Raw genomic sequence first — 23,686 nt, 5'->3', positions numbered from 1 at the left:
CTTCACTACTGACTGACTCCCTCACACATAAAGAACATAATGTAACTTCTTTTAATTACAGTCAGGTACTATTTTTTCCAGCGGATGGAAGACATTTAGTGATTTTACTTCATGAAAGCTGCATTGATACATATTTTTTGGCATTAATATTTAGTTTGTGTGGTAACCATTTTATAAAAGCAATAATGTACTCGAGGCTAGAGCTGTATCGTGAATAAGTCACGACTAAAGGACTGTAACAAGGTTCGTTGATGGAAAGAAGGAGGCGGGAACCGGCGAATATTTAACAAACTTTTTAATTTCAAAATAAATAAACAAAACGAAAGTAAACCGCGGGCAGCCCCTCACAGACGATTGCCCGCACACACACACACATAATAAAACGTGGGCAGCCCCTCACGGACGACTGCCCACACACACACAACAGAACGTAAACAAAACAACATAAATTCCAGGCCTGGTCCTCTCTCGTCGTCTTCCTCTGCCTTCGCTCCTCCTTTTATGCTCCCGTCACTCGGCCGCGAGACGAGACCGGTATGTCGCGCAGCTGGCACTCATTACCACTCGTCACCGGCCCTCGCCCCGCTGCTTGCCACAAGGACGGCACGACATAAAACAAATTTATTGATGATACAGCTAGCCTCTTGTATTTCTTAAGTGAATTTTCCTTTTGATATTTTTGAGCCTACAAATTAACAATCTTTTAGTAATTCTGAAGCTTTCCGAATAGTACAGTTTTCATAAAAATACTAGTTTTAGATTTCTGGATACTTCTTGTGCTTTATCTATAGCATGTCAACAGTGAATGATGAGAAATTTGTGACTGGTAAACTGTTAGGCTGGGCTCTAAATAGGGTTGCAGTTAATGTGAAAATGAGGTACAAAAATCACAGAAAATATCAATGCAATTGTAATATGAACTTGTCAGCTGATCTACCTGGGAAGGCCAATCATTTTATGATTGGACTTAAATCAGAGTATTGGGTGTTGCTGCCTTCTATTGTCAACAACACAAAAACATGGAAAATGTTACAGACCTCATTATAATATGATGCTGGCCATGACGTATTCAGTTAAATATTTTAGCTGAGGTATTTGCTCTTATGCGTGTGTAAAGTCCACAGCATTGATAAGACACGAGAGGGAGAAGCATCAGATATTTTCTGGTTTTTGACTCGCTGCAGTAATCCGGGATTAGTCTGAAAAAAAGATGCAGATTGTGGAGATCTACAGTGGCACTGTGGGAAATGAATGGGTGTTTTGTGTCTATTTCTTGGGGCTGAATATCAAGAAGACTGTACAATTTTAGGGACACAAATAAAATGTTGCAGATTATCTGTAAAACTGATACAAATGCAAACAAATGTTTTTATTAACAAAAATTGTATTATCACATATTAAAATGTCCATTACAAGCAGTTGGCAAACATCAGTTTGTACATATATACAATTTGAATAAAAGAGCTAAATGAATGAATGTGAAACAGGTTATAATGGCACCTCAATGTAAAAAAACACTATAAAATGTACATCTAAAAATATTTTAAACTATACTATATCACACACGTAGGTTAATTGTAAAATAAGGTTGGCTAACAGGATCTGCTGCATGCTGTTTATTACAAAATAACACAATTATAAATCTTCCATCTGTTTGTCAAAATGAAAATGCACTTAAAATAGACATTTATTGCGCAATATTTTCTGTGGTTCATCTAATGTCTTGCTGTCAGCTAGTATTTAACCAGGAATATTTCTTCAAGACCTTTTGGTCTCACTCACACACACACACACACACACACACACACACACACACACACACACACACACACACACACACACACACACACACACACACACACACACACACACACACACACACACACACACACACACACACACACACACACAACACACACACACACACACAAACACACACACGTTTGTTTTTGTGACATATGGGGACATTCCATAGGCGTAATGGTTTTTATACTGTTCAAACTGTATTTTCATCATTATACATATTTGTGTCCTCATATGTCACAAAAACATGCCCACACACACACACACACACACACACACACACACACACACACACACACACACACACACACACACACTACATCATAATCATGATCACAAAATCACAAAAATGCATAAAGAAAAAAATCTGAAATCATCTATATGTGAACAATTTACATTTGTTTTGTGCTTTGCACTTCAAGACATAAAGGATCACAGACCCTGAAACAAATTGAGGTATTTTAAAATGTACACTTATATTATACAATAAAATGTTGGAGTAATCTTTTTTAAGAAGAAAAAAATTATACTTTTCTTCAGCAAGGAATTGATCAAAAGTGACTATATTTATAGTGTTACAAAAGATTTCTATTTCAAACAAATGCAATTCTTTTGAACGATGTGGTCATCAAAGTATCACAGTTTTTTTTTCTGTTTTCAACTGATATTATTAGGGACTATTAGATTCATTCATTATCAAATAGGGAAACGTGTTTGACAAAGCAGCCCAATGCTGCCTTTGTGACATAAGAAAGCAGCACTAAGGATGTGATTATAAGGCAATAATAGGAATATGTCCTAATATTGTTGAAAGATTTCAGTGCGCTCATGGTCCAAGAATGAAGGTCATCTGAAGCTGAGGTTCCAGACCCCTGTCAGACTAGAAGGGCTGGGCTTCCTGAGCAGCCTGAGGGAGAGGAGGAAGAGGCCCAGGCTCATCACACCCAGCACAACCACACCCGATATCAAGGCACTGGTTACAGTATTCAGATGCTGGGAGGAACTGCTCACTGCAGAGGCACAGAGAGGAGTGTGGGGGGTGAGTGGGGGTTAGCAGAGGTTTTTGGGGGAGAATGGGTTTGGGTGGAATGGGGGTCAAAAACAGACTAGATGGTTCTGTAAATGGGTACCACGGCTGTCATGGATCTCATTTACAGAATTTGACACTGGTGTCCATTGTTTCACTGAAAACAAAGCTGATGTCTCACGGAAAGGACATGGGTGAGGGGCAGGTGAGGGGCGTCTACTAATGAAAAACATTTTCAGGCTAGTTTACTTATTCCAAGTACACTTTTTTGACCTCTTAAGAAGAATCTTACCGAGTTGCGAGTTGTTGGTTGGAGACTCATCTGCAGAAAACAGACAAGATGCATTTGTACATAAATTAAGCATAACAAATGTCATAATTTTAACTTTTCAATATGTGTGTTGCCAATGTGTGAACATGAGTGTAATGAAACTTTACAAAAACATCTTTAATGATGAAAACCTTCCATGACTTCCGAGATTGTCTACGAAAGCCTGAAGGCCATTTTTTATTCTGTTCAGGACAATGCCGAAGGAGCTACTATTGTGCTCTGTAATGTCAATCTGTCATGCAAAGAAACGTGCTTAATTCAACCCGTAACCATGTCTTGAACATTGGGGGGATTAAAGTTTTTTTTAAATATATTAAATAATTTAAGGATTAAAGGGGATTTAAAGGAATAAAGAAATAAGAATGGTAAAAAAAGAATCTATATTATGAAGTAATCCATTTAATCTTTGCAAATAATAAATTATTTTTTTAAAAAAGCACAAATGCACTCTTGTTTGTATGTCTATGTCAAAAATGTCTAAAATGTTTCTTGTCTCCTCAAGTTCAGTTATGAAGGACATCATTTTAAATGAGTGCATCTTTTCAAAATGGCAAAATTACAAGAAAAAGCTGTTTGCATCACTTTATGTTACTGTGGGTCATTCAACATATCCACTGTAAAACATTTGTTAGATTTTAAATGTTTAGCTTATCTCTTCCCACTCATGCACTCTTTGACTGTAAAACCTAAAAGCATCATGTTAGGAGTCACACTCATCTTCAGTAAACATTAAGCTCCTCCTTCTTTGATCTGATTGGCCATCATTTTGACATCGACGTGCCAGCAGACCAGCCTAAAAAATTTATTTTTTTAAACCAAAAAAACGTCCCTGACTTCCTAGATTGTCTATAAAAGCCTTGAGATTTTTTTCCAAATTATTTTATTTGTAGCCGCCTAGCGAACACACAGAGTAGCATTATAACAACTTTCAACACTCTCAGATATGTAATATGATACAACAGCGCTGTGTTACCTCACATACACATGAGCAGAAGAAGCAGAAGCGCTCGTCTGTGGCATAATAAAAGCTCCGCTGCTCTCGAGCCGCGTGTCGCTCGTCTCTCATTATCAATCGCTCCAGCGGCCTCGTTCCGCTCCAACAGCTTTCAGCCCCACCCTGCTTCATACTACAGTACCGCTAATAAATCTTTAATACATTCGCTCATTCATGAATATGAGTCCCGTGTCTGGTTACGGCCCTGATTCAAACTGTAGTCTTACATAGCCAGATCTCTATAGTTTATATAGTCTCAGCTTATATACAGGTATATATAATAACGAACTAACATAAACGTCTAAATTGAATTACCTCATATGAACATGATGCCAGAATTGCATCATGAATTGCATCATGAATTGCATGGTGAATTGCAGAGCTGGTGCGAACATATTCACATCGCTATGATCAGATGCTTTCTTAACTGCTGTTTTCCCACCACTAAACAAATTTTTGTTGTGTTTTTTTGTTATTGAGAGGAAAGCATGCAGTATTAATTTACATATTCATCTAAACGTCCCTCTCAACCGTGTGGACGCCGTCTGGATATTCGCTGCACAGGTATTTCCAACTTCTTTTTACTTCTTAGCAAAGTACGGAAAAAAACCTTAATTGTGTGTATCGGGGCCTTGAATCACATTCTCTTGAACATTACATGTGCGAGCACAGTGTCACTTCTGAATTCTACATATAACCCCTTTATAATACTTATACACTGAATTAGTTGAAAGCATGACATTGAAATTTTTAAGCTATTTTTGTACTCAATTAAAACATGCATAAATCAAAAGCTCACATTTTTTAGAAAAAGTTTAAAACACATTTGTTTACAGATTCAAATATGTAAATCTTTTTTCAACATGCACTGTGACATGAATCATTAATAAGTTGGCATGGTCTTACTGTTTGCTTTTACATTGTGCTATTGAATTTGTCATCATGTTATTGTTATCGTGCTTTGTGCACCAAATGTTGAGGTCTGTGAGAATGACAAACTTTTACATCTCAGACATGTATAATATGATGTTGTTGAAAATATCCTTTATATGACTGTTTGAAATATTACTATTATTTTAAAGAAATGTTTTATTTTAAAGAAATATATATTTAAAGAAATGTATACTTTAGCCAAGAATTATGATTAAATGAGTCAAAAGTGAGAGTAAAGCATTTATAATGTTACAAACTTTCAAATTTTTTTTAAAAGAATCCTGAAAAATATGAATAGTTAACCATTAATAGTTACATTTCCTTATAACAACAAACCTAGAAAGTAAATTAATCTTATTTGTTTTTTTTAAACAGACAATAAAGCTGAAGATGAGGGCTCTCACCGCTCCTAGTGATTATGGGACCTGCGGTTATGACGGCATCCCCTGAGGATGAACCTGATACTACGTGTTCATCCACAGTATCTCTCTTCCTGCGATTTCCACAGATCTGTAGAGGTATTACAATGCTCTCATTCAGTTAGGAAACTTAAAATACATTATTAACCATAAGTTATTTCAGCATTAAAACTGTTTACCGGCAATAGCAATGCGCAGTCATCTGCTCGACACAGCTTCGTGACACAATGCAGAAACACAGTGGACATCTTCTGGTTCTTATGTTTCACAAAACGGAAGACTTCAAACGCAAAGCGGCCCATTTGACTTTTTCCGTTCTCAAAAACAGTTGTCTGTGGATCCTTGTAGCACCTATTTAAACCCCCACCACCAAAAGTATGAGCTGATTATCTTCAGTCAAACTCAAACAAACACGCATGCAAACGTGCACACACTCAAACACACAAATCATTTCATCTAAAAGGCCTTTGTGCATTGAATAGTAGTCAGTTGAGCAGGTAATGAGGACTCACCGAGTTAATGCGCACATAATTTCAGAAAATACTAAATTACCCAAAGAAAAGGTCATAGCGTATCTCATCATTAGGGTTCCCAGAGGGGGTGGCGTAACAGTGATCCATCAGAACATTCCACCTGAAGGGAACACACAGTCATTTCTGCTATTAATGGGAATCGAATCTCTAATCTCAAGAAAAAATAATAATTAGTTAATAGGGGCAAGGCTCAAGAGCTGAATATTTACTCAAGCTGACAATTTATGTCTTTCTCACAATCCCTATTTTCCTCTCAAAATCTCAATTACTTAGATTACTAGTAAAAATTGTGATGTATTACTAGTATAAAAAACATTTTGATGTGAAATTATTTTACAGAAAAATGTATTCATAGTGTTTCAATAGTAATTTATACAATCATAAAATATTTATAGGCTACCTCCTGTCCAGATTTGTAGCTTTAACTGCAGCAAACACACGAGTCTTCAAGGACAGGCCAGACATTGGTATAAATATGAACTGATTGAATGTGGAATCCTGTAAAATATGAGAACGAATATTACCGATACAAGCCATTCTTCATTACACAAACGTGACATTTTTACGTTTTGATTTAACTTTGAGAACTACATACACATTTCTGTACACATCTACAATATGAAAGTGACAATTATGGATCCTAAGTGGAAATCTTTTTTAATCTTAAATATCATAGTTTTAAGTAAAATAATTTATTGGTAAAGTCTTTATGAATAATGCATTATAAAATTATTTTTAATACAGTAATTATGCCGTGTAATGTGCTTCATAATGCATTGTATGGGCTCATGAATAATTATAATAGTTATGGTTATAATATATAAAATATTTATAATATATTATAATACTTATCTATTAATTGAACACACATTTAGAAAGTATAATGCATTAAAACACAGGACAAACAACCAATTTTAGAATCTACAAATATTATAATTAATTTTAACTTTGATTACAATTATTTATGAAAAGATATAATGTTTAACACTCACCTAAACAATTATTAGGAACACCTGTTCAATTTCTTATTAATACAATTATCTAATCAACCAATCACATGGCAGTTGCTTCAATGCATTTAGGGGTGTGGTCCTGGTCAAGACAACTCCTGAACTCCAAACTGAATGCCAGAATGGGAAAGAAAGATGATTTAAGCAATCTTGAGCGTGGCATGGTTGTTGGTGCCCGACGGGCCGGTCTGAGTATTTCACAATCTGCTCAGTTACTGGGATTTTCACGCACAACCATTTCTAGGGTTTATAAAGAATGGTGTGAAAAAGGAAAAACACCAGTATGCGGCAGTCCTGTGGCCGAAAATGCCTTGTTGATACTAGAGGTCAGAGGAGAATGGGCCGACTGATTCAAGCTGATAGAAGAGCAACTTTGACTGAAATAACCACTCGTTACAACCGAGGTATGCAGCAAAGCATTTGTGAAGCCACAACACACACAACCTTGAGGCGGATGGGCTACAACAGCAGAAGACCCCACCGGGTAACACTCATCTCAACTACAAATAGGAAAAAGAGGCTACAATTTGCACAAGCTCACTAAAATTGGACAGTTGAAGACAAATTTTGCCTGGGCTGATGAGTCTCGATTTCTGTTGAGACATTCAGATGGTATGATGGAGTCAAAATCTGTTATAACAGAATGAGAACATGGATCCATCATGCCTTGTTACCACTGCGCAGGCTGGTGGTGGTGGTGTAATGGTGTGGGGGATGTTTTCTTGGCACACTTTAGTCCCCTTAGTGACAATTGGGCATCATTTAAATGCCACGGCCCACCTGAGCATTGTTTCTGACCATGTCCATCCCTTTATTACCACCATGTACCCATCCTCTGATGGCTACTTCCAGCAGGATAATGCACCATGTCACAAAGCTTGAATCATTTTGAATTGGTTTCTTGAACATGACAACGAGTTCACTGTACTAAAATGGCCCCCACAGTCACCAGATCTCAACCCAATAGAGCATCTTTGAGATTTGGTGAAACGGGAGCTTCGTGTCCTGGATGTGTATCCCACAAATCTCCATCAACTGCAAGATGCTGTCCTATTAATATGGACCAACATTTCTAAAGAATGCTTTCAGCAGCTTGTTGACTCAATGCCATGTAGAATTAAGGCAGTTCTGAAGGCGAAAGGGGTCAAACACAGTATTAGTATGGTGTTCCTAATAATCCTTTAGGTGAGTGTATAATGTAAATTATGAATATCTTTATAATGCATTATACATAAGCTCTTAAAGTGTTACTATTCTTTCCCCAATTAAACTGAAGTATACCATCATAAACATTCAAACATTATTAAAATAAACAACATATTATTAAAATAAGAAATGTAAGGTAACACTTTAGTTTAAAGCCCAATGCTCATTATAGTTGCTTATTAGCATGCATATTACTAGGATATTGACTGTTTATTAGTACTTATAAAGCACATATTAATACCCTATTTTGCATGACCATATTCTACATCTACCTTACTAACTAATAATATGTAGTAATTAGGAGTGTCTTGAGGCAAAAGTCGTAGTTAATAAACATTTAATAGTGAAAATTTGACCTAAATCTAAAGTGTGATCCAATTAAAAAAAGTTTACCTGCTAATTAACTGTGATCTCATGAAAATATTTCTAATAATTAATAATCATTTTATTTTACAAACTACAGAGATCACTCACATTGTAAAGCACCAAACTGAGTGTGCTCAGGAAAGTGCCATTGTTGTCTTTCACTGATATTGCAGCAGACGAGCTGGTAAAGGAGGTTGAGATCAGAGCAAGACATTATAACTGTGTATAAACTGCAGAAAATATCAGCACATCATTGATTACTTGGACTTAAATAGAACAATAGTAGATAGAAGTAGGTTGTCATGTCAGACTCACGATGCCAGCTGGCTGTTGTTGAGCAGGTACTCCAGAGGATAACTACAGCTGAATTTATACACCAGACCTGGCAGGTAACTGATGATAGTTGGAGGGTCTGGGGTGTCAATGTAGCCTGATATATTCCCCATCTGCACCATAGAGATGTTCCCATAAGCATTGAAACCTTGAATTGCAGAAACCTGAACACAGATAGATTTAAATGTTCCCTTAATGCAAATATTATTTTTATTTGGAATATCACATTTTTGTTCTTAAGTTTAAAATCTTTAAGCCCAGTTTCACAGACAGTGCTTAGATTAAAGGTGCAGTGTGTAGCATTTATGAGGATCTATTGACAGAAATGCAATATAATATACATAACAATGTTTTCAATGGTGTATAAAGACCTTACATAATGAACCGTTATGTTTTTTATTACCTTAGAAAGATCAATTTCTATTGCCATACACCGCACGTCCCCTTACAGTGAATTCGCCATGTTTCTACAGTAGCCTTAAATGGACAAACTTCTCTACAGACCGCTAGCTACTCTCTGCTGTCTCAGACGACATCTTAGTCCTGTGTCAGCCACCGTAGCTTCTCTATGTGCTTCAAAAGAGGGTGGGCGGTTGCAATTTGCAACCTCACCACTAGATGCTGTTTAGTTTAAACTAAATTTAAACAGTGCATCTTTAAGCCATGTTAATGCCTTATAGCTTTTAGAACATAGTTTTTATATACACTCACCTAAAGGACTATTAGGAACACCTGATCAATTTCTTATTAATACAATGATCTAATCAACCAATCACATGGCAGTTCCTTCAATGCATTTAGGGGTGTGGCCCTGGTCAAGACAATCTCCTGAACTCCAAACTGAATGTCAAAATGGGAAAGAAAGGTGATTTAAGGCATTTTGAGCGTGGCATGGTTGTTGGTGCCTGACGGCCCGGTCCGAGTAATTCACAATCTGCTCAGTTACTGGGATTTTCATGCACAACTGTTTCTATGGTTTACAAAAAATGGTGTGAAAAGGGAAAAACATCCAGTATGCGGCAGTCCTGTGGCTGAAAATGCCTTGTTGATGCTAGAGGTCAGAGGAGAATGGGCCGACTGATTCAAGCTGATAGAAGAGCAACTTTGACTGAAATAACCACTCGTTACAACCGAAGGTATGCAGCAAAGCATTTGTGAAGCCACAACACGCACAACCTTGAGGCGGATGGGCTACAACAGCAGAAGACCACATTGGGTACCACTCATCTCCACTACAAATAGGAAAAAGAGGCTACAGTTTGCACAAACTTACCAAAATTGGACAGTTAAAGACTGGAAAAATGTTGCCTGGTCTGACGAGTCTCGATTTCTGTTGAGACATTCAGATGGTATGATGGAGTCAGAATCTGTTATAGCAGAATGAGAACATGGATCCATCATGCCTTGTTACCACTGCGCAGGCTGGTGGTGGTGGTGGTGTAATGGTGTGGGGGATGTTTTCTTGGCACACTTTCGGCCCCTTAGTGCCAATTGGGCATCATTTATATGCCACGGCCTACCTGAGCATTGTTTCTGACCATGTCCATCCCTTTATTACAACCATGTACCCATCCTCTGATGGCTACTTCCAGCAAGATAATGCACCATGTCACAAAGCTTGAATCATTTCGGATTGGTTTCTTGAACATGACAACGAGTTCACTGTACTACAATGGCCCCCACAGTCACCAGATCTCAACCCAATAGAGCATCTTTGGGATGTGGTGGAACGGGAGCTTCGTGTCCTGGATGTGTATCCCACAAATCTCCATCAACTGCAAGATGCTTTCCTATCAATATGGGCCAACATTTCTAAAGAATGCTGGTCAGTTATGTTATGTTCAAATCCTGGACGAGCCCCCATTTGTTGCGTCCCTTTTGAGCCATGGGGCATGTAATACAGTATTAAAACCAACAGAATAGATTGGGCAAAGGTGAAGCTGTTAAACGTTTGGATTGCAATGATATTGCATTATTAAGATATTCATACACCATCACATGTACAAATCCAAAAAAACAATACCATGGTACATGAATGTATCCCTTACCCTCAGCGTGTTCCCGCAGGCCTCCAGTGTGCTCAGGCTGATGCTGAAGAGCACCGCTGTGGGGAAGGTGTTGTTGTTTATGAAGCCTCTGCAGTGAGCATCTACATGACGGCCGTTCAGTGCCAGGTCAGCATCAGTGTATCCAGAGTACAGCACAGGACAGAGGTTAATCTTTAGTGTGATTGTCTGAACACCACAGTATACGCTGATATCTCTGTCGCCTTGAGGGAAAGACAGCACAACAAGTAAATGATATGACATCTCCGTGGGATACATTTTTTTTTGTTACAAATTATATTATCAGCACGACAATATAATTGCAATGTGCAAACTAAAATATTACAATGAATTTAAAAATGTATTGCATTTGCTTTAATGACAAGGTTCATTGATGTCACAGGCAAGAACATCTGACCTTTTGGAGCATAACATTTCTTTGTCATACATTTTTCAAAATGCAAAAATTTCTAGGTTATTTTTAAATTAAATTTTAAATCCCAATTTTCCAGTACAGACTCCGGTATATAAAATACTTCCTTTAATATATTAGTAATTAATAATCTAATATTGGTCGCACTTAAATTTAGGGACCTATTCTCACTGTTAACTACAATGTTTTACTCAATAAACTCCTAATTACTACTTAGTTAAGGTAATTATTACATTAAAGTATTGGGTAGGATTAAGAGATGTTGAATATGGTCCTGCATAATAAGGCATTAATATGTGCTCTATAAGTACTAATAAACAGTAATATACCAAATATAGTAATATGCATGATAATAAGCAACTAGTTACCCCGAGTATTTAGATACAATAATTATTTATCATCGTTTAAAAAAAAGTTAGTTAAAAGTGATTTATTTACACTGTTAAAAGTGTAAATAAAAGGGTGGGGTCAGTAAGATATTTGTTTTTGAAAGAAGTCTCTAATGTTCATCATGACTGAATCAAAAAATACAGTAGTAAATAGGGTAATTTTGTAAAATATCACTACATTTTAAAATGTAATTTATTTCTATGATGATAGAGCTGAATTTTCAGCATAATTCCTCTAGTCTTCAGTGTCACATGATCCTTCAGAAATCATTAGAATATGATGATTATAATTATCAATGTTGAAAACATTGATTTTTTTCACTTAAAAAATAGCATTCATTTGACATAGAAATCTTTCGTAACATTATAAATGTCTTTACTGTCAACTTTTAAACTATTTAATGCATTAGTTAAAGTATTCATTTAAACTTTTGAAATCTTACTGAACCCAAACTGTTTAACATTAGTGTATTATTGTTAACATTCTGTAACATGTGAATTATGGCTCTCATTTACTTACCAGGGAATCTGCTGTGTAAGTTAGGATCACAGTTGAATCCATTAAATTGTGTAAAAGCCAAATGAATCCCACTGAAAAGCAGAAGAGGAACACATATCCACTCCATTTCAACACCTGGAAAGGAATGAAAACAGACATTTAACTGCCATATCAAAACTTCAGTCATACCTAAAATAATGACAGTAATGTTTGTTGTCTTAATATAATGGCATAAAGTGCTGAGATCCCTCTATTACCTCAGTCCCCTGATGCAGGTGAGCTGTGCTCCATGCGTTTCGGCCTGCTGCCGGTGAGTGAATGGGCAGCCTGGCATCTGCACAGGGCCGCCCGCACCACGGGCCTCTACTGCAGCCAAAACAATGAGCCATTATCAGAAGCCTTATACAAAAAGAGCTGTCCTGGACAACATGGGAAAATCCATCACAATCTCAATGCGCTGAACAAATCTTTTTAATGGAGGCAGAAACATGAGCCGCTTTTACGATTTCCCACTCGTCTCCTCATGGCTTGATCTGCCTCTGTCATCGCTCAATAATGTCTGAACTCAGTGTGGGACTGAAGGCAGAAATTATGCTTTCATCGGCGGCTGAAGTGACTAAAGGGCCTATTCTCTCTGTCAGTCCATCAGGGATGATAGCGAGTGTGCTGTTATCGTCACTCTCTGGCCTCCTCGCACTTAACGCAACTGTAAACACTCACTGATACACTAGATGAAGATACAATCACAAAGCTGGCAAAACTAAAAAAACCCTGAGGTAATCAGTTACACCCAATTTTTAAGTAAGCAGAGCTGGATTAACACAACTGTTTAATTTACTCTTACATTTTAATTGCTCTGAAGTTGACATTTTTTAGTAAGTTTGCTTTGCATAACAAAACATGAATCACTTAATCTCCCACTTAACATTAATTGCACAAATTTAGCGTTTACATTCCTTTTCGAGTGCCATGGGCAAAGCATGCTGGAAAATATAAATCCCAGCCCAGTTTCAGTTCAACTTAAGTTTGGTTAAATTAAAAGAAGCTCATAAGTTCATAAAACTCAAAACAATTCAGATTACTTCAAATGTGTCAGTTTTGTGAACTCAAAAGTAAAAGAAAGTTCTAAATACTCATAAAAGTTCATTTGATTTAACTAATTTGTTAATGTTTACAGTGTGTATTTTTTGACATTAAATAGTAAAGCTAATAGATAATGGGCCCTACTATAACGACCTGAGTGCATGGTCTGAAGGTGCTTAGGGCGTCTCCAAATCCACTTTTGCTACTTTAACAATGGAAAAAATGATCGGCGCGCCAGGCGCATTGTCTAAAAGGATTGTACCTATTCTCTAAATGAGTCATGGTGTGTTTTGGGCATAATGTGCAATAAAACAATGACAAACAATTTACTTTTTTAGTTTCCTCAAAATAGTAACGTGCCAACATGGGCAAACAGATGGGTGCGAGTGCATTTGCTATTTAAACAACGTGGAGCTGGACGTGAAAATGATAAGTACGTCTGACTGAAACTAGCAAAAGACACTTGAGCCGGGTGTATGATAGGGCTCAAAAGCTGCCATGTCTAATACTGATAAACAGTGGGTTAAAATGCAGTAATATTTATATATATGTTTTTTTATTTTTTTTATTTATTTAAGCAGACAGGAGTCCTTGCTGAATAAAAGCATTAATGTCTTTTAAAAAAAAAAAAAGTATCTTCCTGACCACAAACCTTTGACCAGTATGTGTCTTGTTGATTGCTTTCTCCAGGTTGTTAAAATGCCATAATCTAATTACAAATAAAAAATAATTGCTATTGTTCATGTCACTTACAATGTAAGCCTTAGCCCTTTTTTTATTACTTGGAATCATAAATAAAATACAATTTATAATAAAAATAGGCCCTATATGATTTCCTGTGAAAATATTAATTCATTTTCTAAATCATTTCATTAGTTATTTACAGTATAACACAACCACAATAAAATGTACCTTATTTGGAAGGCAAAATTTGATTGAAATTTAAACTGCACATTATTGCAGTTATCTCAAATACATTTGGTTACAATCAGACGATTAAGCAATACTTGTGACAGGCCCTATTCAATTTGTTGGGATGTTAATTGTCACAATAAGAATCAAATATTTTTAAGGGATGGACTATGGCTGCATATGAAGAATCTTGCAATTATTAGGCTGTGCTGAAATCAAATATGTTGAGATTTTGAGAGGGCTACTATTCAGGCCAAATAGGATCAAATGGCCCTTTAAACCTGAAATGAATACAAAATAAATCCTGAAACCACAACCATACTGTATTTTACAACACCCGCCCATGAAACGACCCAGATGTACTGTATGGAGGTGGCCATGTGCTATGATTCATCCTGATGGATTACATGACCTTCTATTGTTTTTAGTGATTGATGTTCAGAGCAGCTGTTAAGATCAGAGCCGTGAGGACACAGTATATTCGGCCCCACTTTATATTAGGTGGCCTTAAGTACTACTATGTACTTACATCAAAAAATAAGTACAATGTACTTACTGTGTTCAAATTGTATTGCAAAACACCTTTGCTGATAATGAGGTGGGATACGGGTAGAGTTAGGGGCAGGTGTGATGGTCTGGGTAAATTAGGTTTAAGGGAAGTGTCAAAAGTGTAATGACAAATGTAACTACAGAAATTAATTACAGATGTAATTACATGCAGGTATTTTTATAATGTAAGTACAATGTAAAAACATGTATGTACACAATAGGTGCATTGTATCAAATTATTAATTACAATATTAGTACATTGTAGCCACCTAATATAAAGTGGGTCCGTATAGTCTCATACAATCGTTTGTAGTCTCTAGGTTTATATTAAGGCACAGTTTATATAATCGTTGTTCTCAGAGTTAAAATCACAAAGTTACATATTTACACAGGTATTAAATATATAATAAGAATACAGGGCACTCAGTAGAAGAACCTTTGAAGTGCCCTATTATGCTATTTTAAAGCTCCTAATTTTATTTTGGAGGTCTCCTACGAAATGTTTACATACATCAAAGGTAAAAAAAAATGTTTTTTTTCCCCCATAATATTGCGCATCACATTTTTCAATGATTCTCAAACGACTCGATAGATGAATAGTCTCTCTAAATCCAACCTTTCCATGAGCCACTCTGCTCCGATTGGCCAGATGGCCCAGTCTGTTATTGTACAGTGTGTCTTTCGGAAACTAAACGCCCTTTAACTGAACTTCAAGCTAACTGAACTTCAATAACTGAACTTCAGCTCCGGAGGCTTTTACACACTATAAAGACAGTAACAATTGTCAGGACTCGGGTTTGATCATTGCTTTTCCTGCTCTCTCAGTTGTTTCCCTGTATTTTTCCATTGCACCACAGCTGTGCTGTATTCTTAATCAGCACTACTGCACACCACTCTCTCACCTGTCCCTCATTTGAGTTTCCCGCTCTTGATTTTGGAGGCAGCTGTGCTGCATTATAATCAGGGCTCTTGCACACTTCTCACCTGTTTCTCCTTTCGTTTAATTTCTCACACTATTTAGCTTCCACTCTTATCTGCCTTCTCTGCCAGAGTGTTTTGACTGCTTTTTTGTCATGCTCCAGCCTCTTAGATGTCAAATCTATTTTCTGTCCTGTCAAGTTTTGATGCTGTGTTGTTTTTCCCTAGTCTGGTCCAGCCCTGCAGCTCGGTGTTGCCATCTCCATTTTGGGGATTGGCTTTTTGTTATTGAGTCTGTGCCAGTTCTTGGACTTTTCCCTGCCCTGCACCTTGCTGTGTCATTTTGTTGACCCTGAACCTACCTGTCCCTCGATCACTCTCCTGGCTTGCCCTCTTGCATTACTGCCTCACTGGACTGTCTACCTGTTGCTGACTTCTGCCTGTTCTTGGATTGTGTCTACAGCTATTTCCCCTGATGTGGCAGCTCGGCTGCCCAGTTAAATATTGTTTTCTTTTACTTTGCTTTTTGTCCCAATAAATATTTTGAACTGATCTGCTCTTGGGTTCTGTTCTTCCATCCAGCCCTCACATCACACTCTGGCCAAGATGGACCCAGCGGATCAGTCACCTATGCGTGCAGCGGTGGAAGCGCAAGGTGCTATGCTTGGACGTCACCAGGAGGAGCTCACAGCAGCTCATCATGCTGTTGACACTTTGATGCGCCAGGTCACTGAGCTTACAGAGACAATCTCACGGATGCAAAGGGACCGTGACCTTGAGCCGCCTGCCACTGAATGTGTTCCTACCATCCACGAGCCACGGATTAACAACCCACCTGTTTATTCTGGTGAGCCTACTATGTGCCGACCCTTCATCATCCAGTGCGAGGTGGTTTTTTCTTTGCAACCCACCACATATGCCTTGGATTCTTCTAAGGTAGCTTTTGTTATCTCCCTCTTGACTGGACGGGCTCGGGAATGGGCCACGGCTGTCTGGTCTGAGAAGGCTGATTGCTGCAAGGAATTTTCATTGTTTAAGACGGAAATGATGAAGGTGTTTGATCGGTCAGCTCTTGGGAAAGAAGCATCTCGGCTCTTGGCAGCCCTTCAACAAGGAAGGCGTTCAGTGGCGGATTTTGCAATAGAATTCCGTACTCTCGCTGCATCGAGTGGGTGGAATGATGAAGCCCTGGCGGCTAGATTTGCAGAAGGACTTGCAGAGGATATACGGGACGAGGTCTATGCACGTGAACTGCCTGAGGGTCTAGACAGGCTGGTGGAATTGGCCATTCGGTTGGACAATCGGCGGGATCTCCGTCGTAGAGTTCGCACCTCCGTGCCCACATCGTTCCAGGACACCCCTCCGGCCGGGATGTCTCCCGACGCTCTGGTTCATCTACCTTCTCCTGAACCTATGCAGCTGGGAAGGTATCATCTATCTGCCACAGAGAAACAACAACGCTTCACCAAGGGACTGTGTCTGTATTGTGGGAAGCCAGGGCACTTTGCAGCCCTCTGTCCAGCAAAAGCCAATGCTCGTCAGTAGTTAAGGGGATACTGGCGAGCGCTACCTCTACTACCCCATCTGCAGGTTCCCCTTCCATGCTACCTATCTCTGTAGTGGTCCAAGGTACTAATGTTCATCTATCTGCTCTCTTAGACTCAGGGGCTGAGGGAAATTTCATGGATTCCACCTGGGCTTCTAGGAGAGGTATTTCTTTTCAGGCTCTTGTTCCCCCTCTCACGGCTCATGCTCTTGATGGCAGAGAACTCTCCACTATTTCTCATACCACTGTTCCTTTAGTCATTGTTGCTTCTGGTAACCACAGAGAAGAATTAGTTTTTTTTATTTGTCATTCACCCCTTGCTCCTATTGTCTTAGGACACCCTTGGCTTACCACACACAACCCGCATATTAATTGGTCAGAAAATTCAATTTTATCTTGGAGTTCTTATTGCCATGCCCATTGTCTGGTGTCTGCCTTGTCTCCCGTCTCTTCTCTTCCTGTGTTACAGGAGGAGTCTGTGGATCTGTCTCGAGTTCCTGAGGTCTATCGTGATTTGCGGGCGGTCTTCAGTCGGTCCCGGGCCACATCCCTTCCTCCACACCGTCCTTATGATTGTGCCATCAATCGCCTCCCGGGCACTTCTCCACCCAAAGGACGGTTGTTCTCCCTGTCCGCTCCTGAACGGGCGGCCATGGAGAGTTACCTGTCTGAGTCTCTGGCAGCCGGTGTCATTTGTCCCTCTTCTTCACCGGCAGGGGCGGGGTTCTTTTTCGTAAAGAAGAAAGATGGCTCTTTGCGTCCTTGCATAGACTATCGGGGGCTGAATGACATAACTATTAAGAACAGGTATCCTCTACCTTTGATGTCTTCAGCCTTCGAGGTTTTGCAGGGAGCAAGGTACTTTACGAAGTTGGACCTCCGCAACGCCTACCATTTGGTTCGGATTAGGAAGGGGGATGAATGGAAGACGGCATTTAATACCCCCACAGGGCATTTTGAATATAGGGTCCTCCCCTTCGGACTTACTAATGCCCCCGCTGTCTTCCAGGCTCTCATTAATGACGTGCTGAGAGACATGATCAACCAATTTGTCTTTGTGTATCTGGATGACATTTTGATATTTTCTCGTTCTCTCCAGGTACACATTCAGCACGTCAGGCGAGTGCTGCAGCGGCTGTTAGAGAACCAACTCTATGCTAAGGCGGAGAAGTGCTCATTTCATAACCAGTCAGTTCCGTTCTTGGGTCATATCATCTCGGTGGAGGGGATCCGCATGGACCCTGCGAAGGTGAGAGCTGTCTCAGATTGGCCGACACCTGATAGCCGAAAGACGTTGCAATGTTTTATTGGTTTTGCCAATTTCTATCGGAGGTTTATCCGTAATTTCGGTCAGGTGGCGGCCCCTCTGACTGCATTGACCTCCACGAAAAAAACTTTTTGCTGGTCTCCAGAAGCTCAGGCTGCTTTTAATGAACTGAAGAGACGTTTTTCTTCAGCACCTATTCTAATTACTCCTGATCCTTCTCAACAGTTTCTTGTGGAGGTCGATGCATCAGAAATAGGTGTGGGAGCAGTTCTCTCCCAACGATCCCCTCATGATCACAAGATACACCCTTGTGCATACTTTTCTCACCGGTTGTCACCCACAAAGCGGAACTACGACATCGGTAACCGTGAGTTGTTGGCCGGGCGCCTGGCGCTGGGGGAGTGGCGGCACTGGTTGGAGGGGTCAATGGAGCCATTCCTGGTCTGGACCGATCACCGGAACCTGGAGTACATTAGAACAGCTAAACGGCTGAACTCCAGGCAGGCCTGCTGGGCACTTTTTTTTGGTCGCTTTAATTTCTGCCTGTCTTACCGGCTGGGTTCCAAAAATGGTAAGCCTGATGCGCTTTCACGTCAGTTCTCTGCCCCAGAGGACGTGGTGCCGCCTGATACTATTCTCCCTCCGGGTTGTGTGGTGGGGTCCGTCACCTGGGGCATCGAGGAGCGCGTCAGGCGGGCCCAGTTGGGGATAGAGGTTCCAGGGGGGTGTCCAGGGGGCAAATTGTTTGTTCCGGAATCGGTCCGGCCAGAGGTTCTGGAGTGGGGCCACTCATCCAGGTTAGTGTGTCATCCAGGGGTGAGAAGAACGCTGGCTGCTATTCGGCAGCGTTTTTGGTGGCGGGGCATGGGAGGGGACGTCCATCGGTTTGTGGTTTCTTGCTCTGTTTGTGCGCAAAACAAATCTGGTAATGCTATGCCCGTTGGTCTGCTCCAACCCCTTCCTATTCCTTCCTGTCCTTGGTCCCATATTGCACTGGACTTCGTGTCAGGGTTACCAGAGTCCAGTGGCAATACTGTGGTTCTCACAGTCGTGGACCGTTTTTCTAAGGCGGTTCATTTCATTCCCCTTCCCAAACTCCCCTCTGCTAAAGAGACTGCTCGGGTGATCGTGGACCATGTCTTTCGGATTCATGGTCTTCCGGAGGATGTGGTCTCTGACAGGGGTCCCCAGTTTGTCTCTCACTTTTGGAGGGAGTTCTGTCGGCAGATTGGTGCTACTGCTAGTCTGTCGTCAGGATTCCATCCACAGACCAACGGTCAGACGGAGCGAGCAAACCAGGATCTTGGGCGGATTCTCCGGTGTCTTGCTTCTCACAGTCCTTCATCCTGGAGCCAGCAACTCACTTGGGCGGAATACGCCCATAATACCTTGCCGGTGTCGTCTACTGGATTGTCTCCTTTCTATTGCTGTCTTGGGTATCAACCCCCTCTGTTTCCCTCACAGGGTCCCGAAGCTGCGGTTCCCTCAGTTCAGGCATTCATTGATCGGTGCCGGCGGACCTGGAGGCGGGCCAGGGAGGCACTGCTGCGAACGAGGGAACGCACCAAGAGATTGGCGGATCGTCGTCGGGCTGAAGCACCTAAATACATCTGTGGGCAAAGGGTGTGGCTTTCCACTAGGGACCTGCCTCTTAAGGTGCCATCTAGGAAGTTGGCACCGCGGTTCATTGGGCCATACCCTATTGTCAAGGTGATCAGTCCGGTGGCGGTACGGCTTCGGCTCCCGCACCCTATTCATCGTGTTCACCCTGTCTTCCATGTCTCTTGCATCAAACCCTTTATTCGTTCCTCTGTTTCCCGTCCCTCTACTTCTGTTTCTGCTACTTCCCCCCCTCCTCCCCTGATGGTTGAGGGCACTCCTGCCTTCACTGTCAGGAAGATCCTTGATAGCCGAAGGCGGGGAAGGGGATTCCAGTATCTGGTTGATTGGGAGGGGTACGGTCCGGAGGAGAGATGTTGGGTCCCGACTCGGGACATCCTAGACCGCTCGCTGATCGACGATTTCCACCGATCTGCTCCTCAACCCAGGACGCCTGGAGGCGTTCCTGGGGAGAGGGGTACTGTCAGGACTCGGGTTTGATCATTGCTTTTCCTGCTCTCTCAGTTGTTTCCCTGTATTTTTCCATTGCACCACAGCTGTGCTGTATTCTTAATCAGCACTACTGCACACCACTCTCTCACCTGTCCCTCATTTGAGTTTCCCGCTCTTGATTTTGGAGGCAGCTGTGCTGCATTATAATCAGGGCTCTTGCACACTTCTCACCTGTTTCTCCTTTCGTTTAATTTCTCACACTATTTAGCTTCCACTCTTATCTGCCTTCTCTGCCAGAGTGTTTTGACTGCTTTTTTGTCATGCTCCAGCCTCTTAGATGTCAAATCTATTTTCTGTCCTGTCAAGTTTTGATGCTGTGTTGTTTTTCCCTAGTCTGGTCCAGCCCTGCAGCTCGGTGTTGCCATCTCCATTTTGGGGATTGGCTTTTTGTTACTGAGTCTGTGCCAGTTCTTGGACTTTTCCCTGCCCTGCACCTTGCTGTGTCATTTTGTTGGCCCTGAACCTACCTGTCCCTCGATCACTCTCCTGGCTTGCCCTCTTGCATTACTGCCTCACTGGACTGTCTACCTGTTGCTGACTTCTGTCTGTTCTTGGATTGTGTCTACAGCTATTTCCCCTGACGTGGCAGCTCGGCTGCCCAGTTAAATATTGTTTTCTTTTACTTTGCTTTTTGTCCCAATAAATATTTTGAACTGATCTGCTCTTGGGTTCTGTTCTTCCATCCAGCCCTCACAACAATGGCGTTGATTTTACCATATCAATCCAATCTTGAGTCTGATGATGAAACATTGGATGAACTACAGGTATTCAACCCGAACCTCTATCGCAAGCACAATTTGAGCGGGACGTTTCTCAATGATAAACTATATAATTTTGGGGAAAATTATGAGATGTTGCAACTGTAATTCCTCACCATCAGCATTAACAAGTGTCCATTTGTGAACATGCGGGAAGTGTACCAATAACAGCGCATACATTAGCCGAGCTATAAAATGAATCACTAATGAACAAACGCTTGTAAAACAAATCTCGCTCCATCCTTTATCTTTACTCAAAGTAGTAAGAACAACAGACAATCTGCATTAATGCAGTTTTAGGTAATAGTGGCCCACAGCTGATGAGCAGAAGTATTTCAGTAAGACAGTAACCTAATAATGCGAGTTAAGCTGTTAGCCGGAAGCGCACACAATATAAATCACAAAACTACATCCGTTAGAAAATATATACATTAATAATTATTCATATACAGAGGAGCAAGCTGGTCCAAATAAACTGGTAGGCTACAGACCCACCGTCGGACAATGTGTGGGCATTATGTAAATATTTTCTTGTGACATAGAATCGTCATGCAGAGGGATTCGAAACACAAACGACTCGTATAGACAGTTCAGAGTGAATTGTTTCTTTTGGGAGCAATAACTTTATTTTCTTAAAGGGATTATTCAAAAAATCATAATAGGGGCACTTTAACACATAGGCCTATAAGATTATTAACATTTTCTCCACACGGTTCTTTTAAAACTTTTCACCGAAAAGAGACATCGGGATTCCAAAAACAGTTCTTCTATGCTATGGCATTGCTGTAAAACCTATTTTGGGACCTTTATTTTTAAGGTAGGCCTATATATCTATTTTTCAAAGTTATGCACACTACCTAGGCCTACTAGGCCCACCCACCTAGAGTGAAAGCTATCCGAAACAACTGATTGTAAGGGACTTTCGCCATTCATGTTTTGTTTGTATGAATAATAAAACCTTTGAAATGTGACTACAATTTGAAAGGAAGATGAGAGATATCAGCTAACATTTCAGGGTATGTCATCCAAGCTCACTTATGTTGGACCCACCTACCTGTAGCCTATTCTTTTTTTAATATTAAGACGCTTGTAGGCTAATTAAGTCAATTTCTCAACGAGAGGGGAGAAGCATGTGGAAGAAAAATAAGAACCGTTTTGTTGTTCCTTGGGCTATATTATTAAAAAATAACTGGTGTAGTCATTAAAAACACGTTTATTACATCGTGATATTTTAAACTAATTATTCATTAAACATGAGTATGTTTTGTTTCTCACATAAAAGGATCCCATAAAGGATCTCTCCGGTGCCATCGGCATAATGCTTCGACCGCGCCCTCTAGTGTTCAGATCAAGTGGCGCATAGCTGTGAGGAATTAAAGAGATAGTTCACCCAAAAATGAAAATCCTGTCATCATTTTCTCATTTTAAAGTTGTTCCAAACCTGTGCGAATTTCTTTCTTCTGCTGAACAGAGAGATATTTTGAACACTATGAAAGACAACTCAAATCAAATGTTTGGTCACCGACATTCTTCAAAACATCTTATTTTGTGTTCAGCAGAAGAAACAAATTCACACAGGTTTGGAACAACTTGATGTTACTTTCTTTTACAGGCATGGCAAGGCTGGTGGTTACATACACCCCACACATGCAAGCCATATTTTTTTTTTTTTTTTTTTTAATTAGGTATATGCTACTGAACTAAATTATTATTTTTTTTAGATAGAAGATTAAATATTGCAATAATCAGTTCAGGTGTTTAATTCAGTTTAGTTAATCAAAGTTCATATTGAAGTAGCCTACTTACAAAATTTAACAAAATCTGAAATTAAAATAATGATAGCATATCAACCTTCTTTGCCATTTCATCTGATTTTTCTTTCTCTTAATTTTGTCAAACTTTACATTATCCCTTTACCACCACTAGCATACACTATAACACAGGGTCTAAAGACTAATCATAATAAAATATGTCCACAATTATTGGCACCCCTAGAAATTCTTATGAGTAAAATATCTCTGAAGTATATTCCCATTCATATCTACAACATTGTCCAGCTATGACATCGTCCAGGAGCATGACATGCAGCTGACTTTTTGTTTCACATGAGTATAAATATGAGGACACACAAAGGCCATATTCCTTTAAACATTTATCTCAAAACCAAAGAATATAGTTCTAATGTGCAGGAATAGATTGTTGAGCTTCACAAAATAGAAA

At 40.0% G+C, this 23,686-nt stretch overlaps 1 protein-coding gene across 1 annotated transcript; it reads right to left on the bottom strand.

Moving 5' to 3' along the window:
• Window positions 1-2,304: 2,304 nt before the first annotated feature.
• Window positions 2,305-22,604, bottom strand: zpld1b (zona pellucida-like domain containing 1b). Its single transcript, XM_067451858.1, has 12 exons — window positions 22,475-22,604; window positions 12,579-12,687; window positions 12,343-12,456; window positions 11,004-11,224; window positions 8,938-9,119; window positions 8,731-8,803; window positions 6,441-6,538; window positions 6,060-6,140; window positions 5,687-5,858; window positions 5,493-5,598; window positions 3,123-3,152; window positions 2,305-2,813 (listed from the first exon to the last, which is right to left on the bottom strand). Exons 3-12 carry the CDS (start codon window positions 12,446-12,448, stop codon window positions 2,650-2,652), a joined length of 1,233 nt encoding a protein of 410 aa, XP_067307959.1. The 5' UTR covers window positions 12,449-12,456; window positions 12,579-12,687; window positions 22,475-22,604; the 3' UTR covers window positions 2,305-2,649.
• Window positions 22,605-23,686: the final 1,082 nt, after the last annotated feature.

The sequence above is a fragment of the Pseudorasbora parva genome, chromosome 8 (assembly GCF_024679245.1).
Source record: "Pseudorasbora parva isolate DD20220531a chromosome 8, ASM2467924v1, whole genome shotgun sequence".
NCBI classification, from domain to species: Eukaryota; Metazoa; Chordata; class Actinopteri; order Cypriniformes; family Gobionidae; genus Pseudorasbora; species Pseudorasbora parva.
This window is presented reverse-complemented; position numbering and strand designations above follow the sequence as displayed.